The sequence below is a fragment of the Platalea leucorodia genome (assembly GCF_965183815.1).
Source record: "Platalea leucorodia genome assembly, chromosome: 4".
Taxonomy (NCBI): Eukaryota; Metazoa; Chordata; class Aves; order Pelecaniformes; family Threskiornithidae; genus Platalea; species Platalea leucorodia.
Genome location: NC_138826.1, coordinates 102,191,410 through 102,205,199, shown reverse-complemented (window position 1 = coordinate 102,205,199; position 13,790 = coordinate 102,191,410). Strand labels below are relative to the sequence as shown.

Here is a 13,790-nt window from a genome sequence, read left to right as displayed (position 1 = left end):
GTCTAAAGGTAAGATTCATTCTCATCTACCACTAAACATCTAAAAGTGGAGTGGTTGCTCAAAACTAGACTTCTGAGAGCCCCTTGATAGAAAAAAGAATCTAAGATTATACAGATAATATACAGATAATGAGAGGGGATGACTTTCCCTTGGAAATACTAATTTCTTTAATTTGTGAGAGTTAAGAGAACCATCATAGACTACATATATACATTTCAGAAGGTGAAAGTAAGGTGAGATGAATAACCTATGTGATTTATTAGAGCCCGATCCCTATTTTAAAAAATGATTTTACAGATTAGGAGCATAAAGTGGGATTACAAAAATTCAATGGGTTTTAGGCATCTCTTACCTAAGGTTGAATGGTTTTGTTATTTTGGTTCTCTAAAGCTATTAATTTCCAAAATCCTACTGGAAGTCAGAGGTGTTTAGCTTCTGAAGGAAGACAGAAAACTTTTGAGTTGCCTTTATATTCAGATCAACACAAGAAACACTTTTCTTACCCATACAAGTGCACCACCCTGACAATATCTTCCAGTGTCTATGTAGCTTGGCCAGAAAAACCTGCTTTTGCCTCTGATTAAAGGCATTACACAAGGAAAAGCGCAGAGGCCCCCAGGTCCTTGTGTCAATGCCATCAGGCCTTGCTAGCGCAGCCAGGTTTCTCATTGCAGCCCAGCAAACAGCTCCAAAAGCAAACGTTTGCAGAGTAGACCTGGCTTTAGAGTTTATGACCATCACGGCTACCAGACAGCAGCTCAGCAGCCAGCTGGGTGTGCTTCGCTGTGTGTGATAGACTGCTGCGACACAAGAAGCCACAGCAAAAAAACAAGGCTGCTGCCTATCAACATTTATCAGGCCGGGGACTGAGTGGGAGGCTGAGTGAAGCAACCCTGCAGGACCCCAGTGGCCTTGGGAGAGACAGCTGCTACCTCAGCAGCAAGGGAATTTCCAGGGAGGCAGCCTGTGCTTGCACTGAGCAAAAATCCCAAGCAAATATGTTTTAGTAAGTAGCAGGGTGAGTTGTCTTAGCAGATAAGAGAGTCCTTCTAAATAAGACTATCAAGAATTGTTTGTACAGGAGCCTGCATTGGTACATCTAGCGGCAGAATATATCCCGCAGCCCTACGACCATGCAGCTCTGGCTGCTGTGTAGCCTGCACAGCTGCCGCTACTTCTGCCCCATGCAGAACACACTCACCCCACCCTCAGCTACACTTGCAGATGACGTGGAGCAAATAAGGGCAGACTGGAACTAAACAAAAGCCTGGACACTGACTTTACCGTGCTGTGAATCAGTGAGCATAGCTCAGCTCCCCTGGTTCCCATGGGTGCCTCCTGAAGGCTGCTACTGGGCAAACAGCCCAGTTCAGCATGGTGTAAGGAGAGGAAGCAGGGATGCTCAGGCCCGTGGTGCTAGGGTGCAAGCAGGGAGATGGAGCTGCCCAGCGCTCCTTTCCCAGAGGAGTTGCAAACTTGCATCACCTGTGTCCTAATCACCTAGCTGTTTGTCCTTAAGAATAACATTCCCTACTCTTATAATCAGCTGAGGAGTGCTTTAAAGTTTGAAATTCATTAAGGTGGGAAAATAACATGATTGTAACCCGGTAATTTATTTGGGAGAAAAGAGATCCGAACTTTGGTTGCTGGGTGAGATTCTATGTAGACTTTTTATCTAGAAGTTAAAGTGAATCTTTACCTAAAGGCACAAAGTAGATAACCAGCTTCTGGAGCACGGAGTGCTCTTCCAGCCCTCAGCTGGGAAATGGGGGGGTGAATTTAGACAATTCCTCTTTTTTGTAGCCTCCAGTAGTGACCATTGTGAATCCCTTCTTCACTCTGGCCCTCCCTTGGCTTTGAGGTCCCTCACTTCAGGCTGTGGCCTGCTGGCCACCACTGGGGCCAGGCATGCTTTGGCACTCCAAGATTTCTGTCATCACTTGTGGATCTTGCCCTTAGCTCCTGCCACGGTCCCTTCGCACCCCATTTGCGATCCATGGCTAAAGGGTCATTCCCAACTTCATAGCAGTTGTATGAAGAGACTGAAAAGTGCAAGGTCTCAGATAACGCAGCAATAGATGCCACGCGAACACCAGTTATTGCTTTCTCCCTTTTGAGTAGCAGAGCAGGGACAGAATGGTTGGTTGATTTGAGGTCTGGACTTAGAGACTACCACTGCTGTAGAGCTCTTCATAAATGATCTGAAATTTTTTTGGGGCAGTGGTTTTTATTTCAAAAATGCATGAAAAAAGGGCAGGTTTTTCCTGACATTGTAATTTTTCTTTCAAACCAATTATGTGAAAGTTCTGGCAATGTCTACGACATCTGAGATCCTTCATTTTATGGTATTTTCCTCTTAACATCCCATACATTTATGAGCTGATCTGGTTTTAGGTAATAAACTAGAAAAGTAGAACTATATAAAATGAATATTGAGGAGCTGAAACATCTGAACAATAAAAGTTTAAACTTTGGCAACTGAAAGTGATAAGTACCTTTTGAAAAGATTCTTTCAAATGGTGTGTTTGATTTATATTCAATAGCTCTCTAGGTATATTAAGAAAAAATACATCCATTTTTGGCACATGCTAAAGATTAGCGTCAAATGTAAAAAAATGAGAGAACAAGGATATATGGAGATAAACTCATGTTTATAGGAAGCACTGACATTTAATGCTAATAGAATAGTTGCAGGTTTTATATTTATATAGATTTTTTAAATGATGTGTGTAAATTTATGCATTTTTAATCCAATTATTATTAATTTTTCCTCCTGTAACTTCACAAAAGTTAGTCAATGCATTTCTAACGTTCAAAAACAAGATTGTGTTAAAAGATAAAATGAAAGGCATATATAAAAGAGGAAGACAATTAACAATGGAAAAACTGCAAACAATCGATACTAGTTTGGAAATTAAGCTTATTTTTTATTGCAATTATAAGTTGTTTTTTTCCCATTCATATAAAGTGGCAGCACACAATGTAGCTTTCAACACCATTTCAATCACCCTGTGTTTTGTGGTGCTTCAGCTAAAAGAGTTAGCATTGGCTCTACCTGGTGAAGGAAAGTTTACCTGCAACTCACTGAAGGCAAGAAAGAGAGAGCTGCTGTTAGTTTAAGTTTATCCCCAAATTAAAAACTGGTAAAAACAAAGTTTTATGAAAGGCTTTAAGTAAGAGATTTGCACAGGAAGAGTTAAAGTAAACTGGATTTTTGGCTCATTAAAGCAGTTTATGAGTTGCATACATGAATCTTCTGCTTAAGATATAAGACTAAATATTGCCAGTGCTCCTATAAACTGTTCTCCTAAAATGGTGTGAAAAGAAATATACTTTTAAAAAAAATAATTAGGACTGTTTACCTTGTATTTAAAAAACATTAGCCTAAAGTTAAGAAGTTTTAACCAATAAAGGTTGTACACTTAATTTGATAGTTTGTTTCTTCTGGATAGGGCTTTCACCCTCTTTTATTTTTATTCAACCTTTCCCATTGTCATAGCCACAAATACACATATTTTGCTTTCAATATCAAAATCAAAGTTTTTCTATAGTGCCAAACAATTATCCTTATAAAAAGAAAAAAAAAAGCTAAACCAACAACTCCAAATTTAAATATTTAACCTAAACTCATGCTAAAGATAGTTGGTTGGTTTATGACTGGTTTACTTCTACTTTTGGTGTCTATTTGGCATCCTAAGACTTTTAAAAAATGTTTTCTCTGTGAATAGGGTACAGAATTTGTTTTTTTTTTTGCTTTTAGCTGTGTTTATGAACAACAAAAGTAAAATTATTTTTAAAAGGATGCTATTTTGATGCTACAGAATAAATGGCCTTAGGCCTACAAACTTATGTCCAAACTGAAATTTACTCTTTGTAATCAAAGGAGACAGTCATTTGCTTGAACATCAGTTTATGTCTCTGCTGCACCTAAATCCAGGTAGCTGTTTATGGCAAAGAGAGAGCTCGTACAGAATTATGTTAAACTGGATACAGTTGTAGAAAATGTGGAAAGCTAGATACAGCTAAAACATTATGTCATAGCAGTGAGACAGAACATTAGAAGTGAATCTGTGATCTCTTACCCACCAGATTTTGTAATTGTCTGCATACCAAATTTCCACAGACTGCAGTAGCCCAATTCACCTGCAGGAATTTAGCACAACTTGGGATTCTCATGGTCTCTATCAATTCTCTCTCTCTCTTTCTGAGGGGCCAAACACATGGTTAGTGCTTGCTGACTTCTGTATTATTGATAATGCAACAATATTGAACAGAGACTTAATTTTCCTATGATAGCCTGGTTCAAACCCCATTGAATCAAAGGGGGGTTTCTGAAGGAAAAAGGATTTTTGTTACTATAAAAATCATAATTTCATTCCATCATCCAAACAAGATGAAAAAAGAGAAACTTCCCCTGTTGAATATTCCAATTTGTATTTACTGATTAAAAAAAAAAAAAAAGAGAGAGAGAAAGAGAAAGAAAGAAATGGTGTAAATTAAGCGCATATTTGGTAAGATGCTGAGCTTCCTTCAAAGAATAGTGCCATGGTGACTAGGACAGGAGGTGGTCAGTTCTGCCTTTGGTTAGACCCTGCACTACTGTCTCTGCACTGCATCAAAGGACTAGAAATGAGGCATGAAATCCTGGTTGTATTGAACTGCAGAGCAGACTTCTAAGTTTTACCATTAATTTCAGAGGAACTAAGGTTTCGTCTCTGTCTCTTCCTACGTCTGCACAAACACAAACTTTTGCCAGCATAGGTCCATTTTGCTGAGATAGATAGTACCTCAGCATCCCTATACAACTAAGCTGTTCCCTGGCATAAGAACAATGTATGATGCTGACTTACTTCTGCAGAAGTTTTGAGTTCTCTTCTGAGAGGAAAGAGGACATTGCTTGGCTTCTCTGAAAATTTAACTTATTTAAGTAAAAGAGATGTTGCTGCTTTAGCTTGGAATTTGCAATTGTTCCCATACGTGTTAGGAAAATATTCACTGCCAGGACTGGGATATCATTTGGTTGTTACAAATTTGGAATGATTTTCCACAAAAAGCCATGCTTTCCAGTGCCAGCTGGAAGTTGTGACATACATTAAAACTATACAGCCACTTGTTGCCAGATAATGCAAACCCAGTTCTAGGCTCATTAGACACCTCTTGGCAATCTTCGCTTTACAAGCAGAAATTCTTCTTCCCTGTTTAATACACTTGTCCTTTGAGACTGCATTTCCTGAAGTTTGTTTCCATTTTAATTGTGTATATTACTCACAACAAGGTTGTAAAAGATATTTTATATTCAGTTCCACTTAGCTAGATGCAGTATTCAAAAGAAGCATGTTATATATCAGGAGAAAGGGATTGTCTGCCCCTGAAGGACTCTTCTGTGGATTTGGTTTGGGCTTTCTAGTCAGGAACTTTATGTTCTGATATAGTAGCATAGGATGGGTTGTGCTTCTTTATGATTCACAACTTGCTGTGTGATTAGGTACAAGTGTCTCCTCTGTGCATTCCCTTCATATAAGAGAAAATTAATATATGCCTCTGTTTCACATGAAGTGATGCATTCAGGCAGTTCCCACATTCCTCTTACTTTATATTGATTATTCCATGAGTTTGTGCAAATTTACTGCTGTGAGAAACTGCTCCTATCTATGGCAGGATAAAAAATACAGTTGTATTAGTAGACCATACAGGAGTGTTGGGTTATTTTTCATTTGTCTAATAAAGAATTGAACAAAATTACTCATTGTCTAATCCAGCAACAACTTAAACTATGAATAAGACTGCATACCTGAGTAGTCCTGTGGATTACTCAGATTTGTTAAAGTACACTTGCGTAAATCTTCATGCAGCTGTGACCTAAACATGAATACTTGTCTGAGAAACTGTTGTAATCTGGATTCTCACTAAACCGAAGAGATGTCTTGATTGTATTGGCTATTGTATAATGTTTGATTTGTCCATCTTGTTTTTTAAGGTATCAATATATGTAAAACCACATACCTTACTGATTGAAATTGTAAATTGTTTTTGTGTTTCCATTAGAGAAGTGGAAATATAAAATTCATGTGGATCAAAATGATATGTTCTTTTTCTAAAGCTAATTTTTGAGTAGATAATCCCTTCCATTTAGAATAAAGCATTTTTATTTTAAATTGTTTTGATGGAAATATTTCAATGCATTTTAAAGGCTACATGACAATAACACAAGCAGTAGTGGATCACTGATTAGAAACAAATTATTAAACAAAAAATTGTCACATAAGTGAATTAACCTGATTTTAAAAATCTGTAACTATTAAAAGTGATTAGTTAAATTTATTGTGCACAGGTTAGTGCATGTCCATAGAAAAGAGGAAACATTTTTTTCTAGTTTTATGTTGATGAGGTGCATGAGTTAATTTTCTGAAGAAAGAGGATTAAATACAAACCTTTTGTGTCTCCAGCTTCACAGGTCTTAAACACTGTCTGTGAAATTGCTGAGAGGTATTCATGAGACAGAGGCTGCAAGCCACAGGACTCCTCTGGGCGAATTCGAGAACCACAGTCCTGAATTAAAATGAAATCTGTGAAAATGACAGCACGGCACCCATCTATATGACTTTGGAATCCTCTTCAAGGACATTTAAAGAGGAAAAAAGTTATTTGGGGTTGGTTCTGCAATTCATTTATCCGTTGCTCTTCAATATATATTTTTAATATGAAATTTAGAACCCTTTTTCCATTCAGACAATGGTTTTGTAATAAATTATCCCAATCCACAGTAAACGTACAAGATATTACATTTGCTAAAGATATAAGAAAATTTATTAAGGCAAACACATATAACATTCGTGTAATGTCATGGCGTCTCTATTTATCATACAGCTTCTACTATTTTCCCTTAGCAATTTTGTATGTGTATCTGCAGTCATATGGAATACATTTCTGTGATGAAATGCCCCAAATTACCTTCAGGAGATACAGGTGCATAAAGAAAGAAAAAATCAGAAAAAGAGAAAGAAAAAAAAATTTCAAGGGCAAAATGTTTGAGCTAGTAGAGGGGTTACAAAAACTTGTTACGGGCACTGAAGGAAAGGATTTAATATAAACTTCTGACTGAGTCTTCATGTGAGATGTATTCCATAGTAAACCTCAGACACTACCATAAGGGAAACATAAATATTTATCTTTAAAAACATTCACCTTTTAATTAATTCTCTTCATAGAAAGGAATCTGACATTTTCTCATGTTCTAGTTAAAGAAGAGTTCACTAAGACCCACAATTAACACACAAATATTTTATCTGTATTTACACTTGGATACAGAAATACGGACTGGTTATTAAATCAACAGAATGTAGTAAAGAACTAGAGATCTCTAATGCAATGGCATACACTGTAAACACACTTCATAAGGAGCTGAGTTTCTCACATTTTGATCATTTCTCGTAAATTTTATAGGCATTAGCAGAAACATATATAAGAATTAATTAATGCCAGATGCCTAAAAAATTCGCAGAAACAACCTGGAAAACCAACCAATCAATTTGAAATTAACTTTCTTAAAATTTGCAAGTAAAAAGTGTTATTGGCTTTTAGAAAACTTGAAAGTTATTCTATATGGAAGGCCTGAGATGCCAGCAGCTCCCCTAAATTTCAGATGAAATATCCAGATAAATAGTGATTCCCTACCATTAGCAACATGTGGGTTCTTATATTTTAAGTAATGGGCTATATCAACTTTGTGCCTTACAGTTATAATGTTCAAGCATCCACTGACACAATATAAATGACATCACAGCATTTGTGACATTGGGCAAATCTTTTGGTAATTTTAGATGTCTACAGTATATATGGCTGCACGAGTTGCTCATTCTAGTTTTCCTTTATCATTTCTGCAGAGAAATAGCATTCCTAGGACACATTTTTAATCTGTTTTAGATGTGCACTTCAGGATAAAATGAATCACATACTAAAAACGCCTTTCTCCCCCAACTGTAAAAAGAGTTTAGAACAATTCAGAGGCATATACCTACATTAATTCAGATGAATCTCTCTTCAAATTACTTTGTAAACATACTCATCCTTCATACTGCATTGCCCAAACTGGTGCTATTGCCAGTTCTTTCATCGGAAGATAGGAGCATTCTGGGGTCTGCGTTAGCTTAGGAAATAGTGTCTGCTATCTCATATTTCATTGTCTCACCCTCATTTCTGTATTGTGGCAAGCTTACAAGAACACAGTCAGGGTTTTTTTTCACCAAAACAAAAAAGCTATAACACTGGGACTTAAAATAGAGAAAAAGATCATTTTATGACAAAGGAGAAAATATGAAAATTCAACCATGGCAACCATCACTTAATGTGCTTTTATTTTTAAATACTGTATGAAAAGTGCAGTTGTGGCCCTTTCTGGCTAAACTGAATATTAGTCATGGTAACATTCAATAATTCAAAATTTACCTTGTTAAAGAATTACATATGCTTAGTACTACTAATTAGTTACAAACAAACTACACAAATGGAAACACACTTTTACTGTAGCATGTTCATTTCAAGAAGGAGTATTCTTGAAACCAAAAAGAATAATAAAATATAATTTCTCCAAAAAGAAAAAAAATATTTCATTGGTCTTTTCTTCACTGAAGTATGCTGACTTCTATCTTTCAATTTCTAAAATTATATTAAAATTAATTTGGCAACTGTCATGTAATATCATTCACTGTTTCCATGAAATTATGCTACATCTAGGATGCTATGCCTAAATTGGACCAATGAGCAAATGACAATTATGTCCTAATATTGTCAAGATGAAACTTGATGGTTAGTAGGATTTGTGCCACTGATATAGGTCGACATATGAATTCACCCTTGAATCTAGTAAATAGTGGTGGGTCTTGACTATGCAATCAAAAAGCAAAGTGAAATAGTTGTCTCACAATTATTCTGATCTCATTAAATTCCATGGTGGGGAAAAAGAAAAGTAAAAAGAAATCTTCCCACTGACTTCAAAGGGCTAAGGTCATTTTTGTGCACAAAAAGTCAGAGAAACAGTAGATATGTGTGGGTTCTTCTGTACAGTTGTCCTGTTCTCTGCTTAATGCTCTATAACTAGGGAAAGCTGTTATGACAAAATGAATGGCATGGTATCTTCTAGCGTTAAACTGTGATGTTGTCTTGGAGCCTCTGGGTCTGGACACACTGTACAGCTATTTGACAGTACTACTTCAACTAACATTAACATCAGAAAGCTCCTACCGTGCAGTAAAACAATTTGCACAGGACTTCACAAGAAAGCCCGAAATTCCTGAATGTGCTGCCATTGCTCTCAACATAGTGCCATAAAATAACTTAACAGGGATTTTCTTGTTCATACCTCTGCCTGGGGTATGTGTTTAAACAAACAAAAATTGATTTTAATTGCATTCCTTGGACAATATCATTAACAACAGTTTCATGTGGCTGGTTTATTACTAATCACAATCAATATGCAGGTCAAACTATGTCACCGATTCCCTTCAACTTCGTTGTGTTTTCGAAGTATGCAAACCATGAATTCTAAAGGACATTGCTTAATATGTAATTCGCATCTAGAACTATAGAGTCATGAGATATTGTGAATCTCTGAACAAGCCTTATTTGTTTCATCTTTACTTTTGTGGGAGACCAATCCTTTATCATCATTGACATATTTAATATAAAGTACAAAATGAATCTGCAGCAACCACAGATTTACCGCAGCTCCACCAATGTACAGCACATTAAGGGCTTTTCTAACCGTCTGCATATTTTTTAAAGTTTTCTTCAGGTGCTGCAATGACACGATATCCTTCTTGCCTTGCCCAAAGATGAAACATCTTGTGATCTTAAGTATGTTTACAAAAGTTCACTCATGGCAAAGATGAGAGCCAGATACGTAAACTTCAATGATAGCTCTTTCTCTGTGTCTGTTCTCCCTGCAAACTTTCATTTTTAGAAGGCAGACATAAAAAGGGCCTTGAAATGTCTGGACTAGAATCAAAAGAAAAATTCCCCTGCATTATGTACTTCAGTGCACAGTTAGTATCGACTCTTTATAAGACAGGTTTGGCATTTTACTAGTAAACTTTCTTTTATCTTTACAGAAGATTTTCTGAACCCTAGCAAATAAAAGAGGAATAAAGCTTTCCTATGTACATCTAGATAGCTTTCAGTCAACATCAGTTGATAGATACTTAGACAGTGAACATTTCTGGAGCCCATCTGCTGTGTGAAAAAAATAATTGTTGCTGTTCAGAGCATGCCACAGTGAACTTGATTCTTCATAAAGGGTATAAATTTTAGCCTTTATGAAGAGATCACACAGATTTTTGAGCCTGCTACTCTACAGTTTTCTCAAATTATTAATTTGGAGCTATTAATGCATATGTTATATCATTCAGTTATAGTCTAGGTGCCTGGTTTAACAAGAATTTTGTTTAGCCCAGCTTTCAATAACCATACTGTATTTTGTCTCAATTACAGATGCATATGCATATACATACATAGTTTCACTCAGGTTTACAAGAATATTTAAAAAACCCTACCAGTTTTAAAATCATACACATGTGTGTGGTTGAGAGAGAGAGAGAGATAACCAAAGCATTATAAAGATGATCCACAGTCATGCCGCTAATATCATGGAATGAATGTCATATAGATAATACCATTGTAGTTGCAATTATGCTTTAGATTAAGAGATCTAACTTAACTATTAATGGATTTTTACTTGCTATTGTACCTTTTTACCACTTCCACCCTAATGAAAGAATGATTACTCTGAAATTGCAGTAATTGCCTACAGATTAACCCCATAAACTTCCACCAAACTGGAAGTAGTTAAAAGGAGAGAAGGTAAGAAGCCCACGACTTTCCTGGGAAAACTCATATTGAATAGGGACAAACTGTCCATCTCTGTTCATTCGAACAGTCAGTGCTCCAGCAGTGACAGAGCACCAGATAAACAAAAATAAAGTTACTTTTAGCACCTACAGCTGCTGCTACCTGTCAGCTCAAAAAGGCATTTTAAAATAGGAAGGTAGGATTTTCAGAATTTTTCTGGAATAACCTAAGTCTATCCTTTAAAGCTGTTGCTAAAACTATAATTTTCAGTGGAAGTAGACTTATGTTAATGAATTGAATGCTTTGGAAACTCCCACCCAGGATGCCTGTGTCTAGGGTCTACACTCAGCTTCCTCAGTAAAAGTCCTTCCTGCATTTGTATTAAAACCCCTAGCGATCAATGGGAACGGTGGGCTCAACACTTTGAAAAACAGATAACTTCTGCTTAGGCACTTGTGTCTGAACTTGCACCCAGCCGAAATCACTGAAGACTACCCCTACCAGACTAATAAAGGATCAGCGTATCAGAATGTTTTAAACTAAACAACAAGAGAAATATAACTAAGCTCACAGGAATTCATTTTAGCATTGCATACAAACAACATTTAGCCAAAATCCTGCATCTTTTTAACATCCAGAGCCCACATGTGACTGGGAACTAGTGGATGAGGTAAACCTCATTCATTAATTCTTGGCAAAGAAGGGAGGAGACCTCTCCACCCATCGAGCTCTGACCTTGCAGTCCTTTGGCCAGCGTTGCCCATCAGCCTGGCAAGTCACCCAGCCACCCCTCCTAAGGTACCGCAGCCCTGCCTCATCTTATGATGCTGCCGGGGCTGCCTTATTTCTTTTGACTGTTTACATTTTAGACATGACAGAACAAAGCTTCCTGTGAAAGAGGTAATATTTTGAACGTTTTTGTGTTGGCCTTTGTAGACTCGCTGACTTAACTTTATTTGATCTGGTTCTATTTAAGCTGGCCTGAGTTTCTCATGAAATCCTTTCATGTCCCTTTAGTCCATCTTTTTCTACTATTTTACACATAACTAAAACTGGATGAAAAGTGATTAAAAATGATGCTATGGAAGGAATTCTAATAAAATTAGTCAAAGAGTGAGCTCATGAAATAGTGAAATTGTATCTTATTGCTAGGGAATAAATTGTGAGCAGATGGATTAGTTCCACTCTATATCAACTTTATTAATATGGCAGTAATAAATGAAGGAACAGTTGGCATATTGACTTCTATTCAACTGTCTCCTTCTGTCCGGCTGCATTATTCAGTGATAGATGAACCTCCAAAGTGTCAGAGGCTCAGGCTGGTTCAGTTCAACACCCAAATTAACTAGATTGAACTGAAACTCCTGGGTGTACAAAATAGGTCTAGGAAGCTCTCACAAGGAGAGAGGCAGTCTCCCAAGAAATTTCAGTTCACTACTGCTTTTGGCTGGGAAACAATGTCTATTATTATTCATCAAGCACTCCCTAAGACATAGATGAAGACATTGCCTACATCAAAAGACACACAAATCCATTAAACACAGAATATAGGATTAATGGGTTGAACTGATGGAGTAACGTGTCTGTGTGTTGTAGCTATGTTTTAAAGGAAAGAAACTGCCACCACTGCATTTTGTGAGGACCCTAATGTGTTCCATCTGCAAAAATGGGATAATATTTCCCCAATGACCCCAAAGGCACTGTCACAAAAAACACATTAAAATACTATGAGATGTTCAGTTCCACAGGGATCTGGTAGGGGACATAAAAATGCTTTAGAAAAGGAGTCTGGGCACTCACAGGGTTGGAACATGCAGTGCACAGACATCAGCAGGAGACTGGGAATGATATGAAAAGCTGAGATACTGGCCATATTGTCAAGGCATGGTAGAGACATCAGAGCACAGTTTGAAATGTGGACAAAGTGCAGCCATCAGTCTAAATTGCTTTCAAGTTCTTACTAGTGCTATTCATGTTGTTGCTATAATTCTTGTTATTTTGTCCTAAGAATACAAGCATACCATGAATTTCAGGATTTTTCTCTCTCAATCACAAACTTCCGCATAAAAAAATTTTTGGGGAATAATGCCACATGCTTTAACCAGTGACGGAAGAATATCATATCTACACAATATCTTTACTATCTGCTAAAGAGCTTTTGAAAATCCCAGTTGGTGCCTCTCTACAAAGACAACTCCCTCAAAGCACATACAGATTATATGAACAAATAAATTTCATCTTGACACTAGAGCAGATGCAAAGTGGCTTCCTCTGCACTGAGAATGCTAACCTCACAGAAAGCTAAGAAACTCTTTTGAGAAATAAACATTACTTATAAAGAGAAAATATTGCAAGTTTCATACCACTATTTTAATATCTTTTATGTGTGGGGAGAATATAAAAGAATCCTTTCAATCTATGAAGGATTTTGATTCAATTCCATTTTACATCATGTTTAATGCTGCACATGATGTCAGTTAGGCTCTCTATCTGCCTTCCTGCTCCCAAATAGTCAATAGTTCAAAGTTCTGCATTTGTGAACCATAGAACAAAAATATTGATGAGGGCTAAAAAGCGTCTAGCAGAGACTTGTGAATTATGATTCTGAACAGCTCACAGATGCAGCAGAATTAGTTGAAGTAAGACAGCTGAATGTGAAATACAACTCCATTAGGAATAAAATATTGTAAACACAAGTTTTGGAAAATATTTCAAGCTGTACCTAAAGATAATTACAGCTTTTTTTCAATATTTGAAGGTAACATCTGCATGTATTTTTCAGCTGCTTTCTTAGCAAACATGTTTTCCTAATGCAATTAATGATATTTTTCCCAAGCAAGAACAGTGATGATTTCCAGCTTGTATGCTTTATAAACTACAAACACAAAGCAAGAAAAAAAGGAATGAAAAGAATTTAGTGTTTCTTCCTCCCTCAAAATGAAGATAAA

The 13,790-nt window shown here is 36.7% G+C and overlaps 1 protein-coding gene across 1 annotated transcript in view; it reads right to left on the bottom strand.

Annotated features, from left to right (window-relative positions):
- Positions 1-13,790, bottom strand: part of CPED1 (cadherin like and PC-esterase domain containing 1) — a 156,999-nt gene that overhangs the window by 21,235 nt on the left and 121,974 nt on the right. Inside the window, exon 18 of the mRNA XM_082309243.1 lies at positions 6,432-6,549. Within this exon, the coding sequence (XP_082165369.1) occupies positions 6,432-6,549 (118 nt within the window). The remainder of the gene's footprint in view (positions 1-6,431; positions 6,550-13,790) is intronic.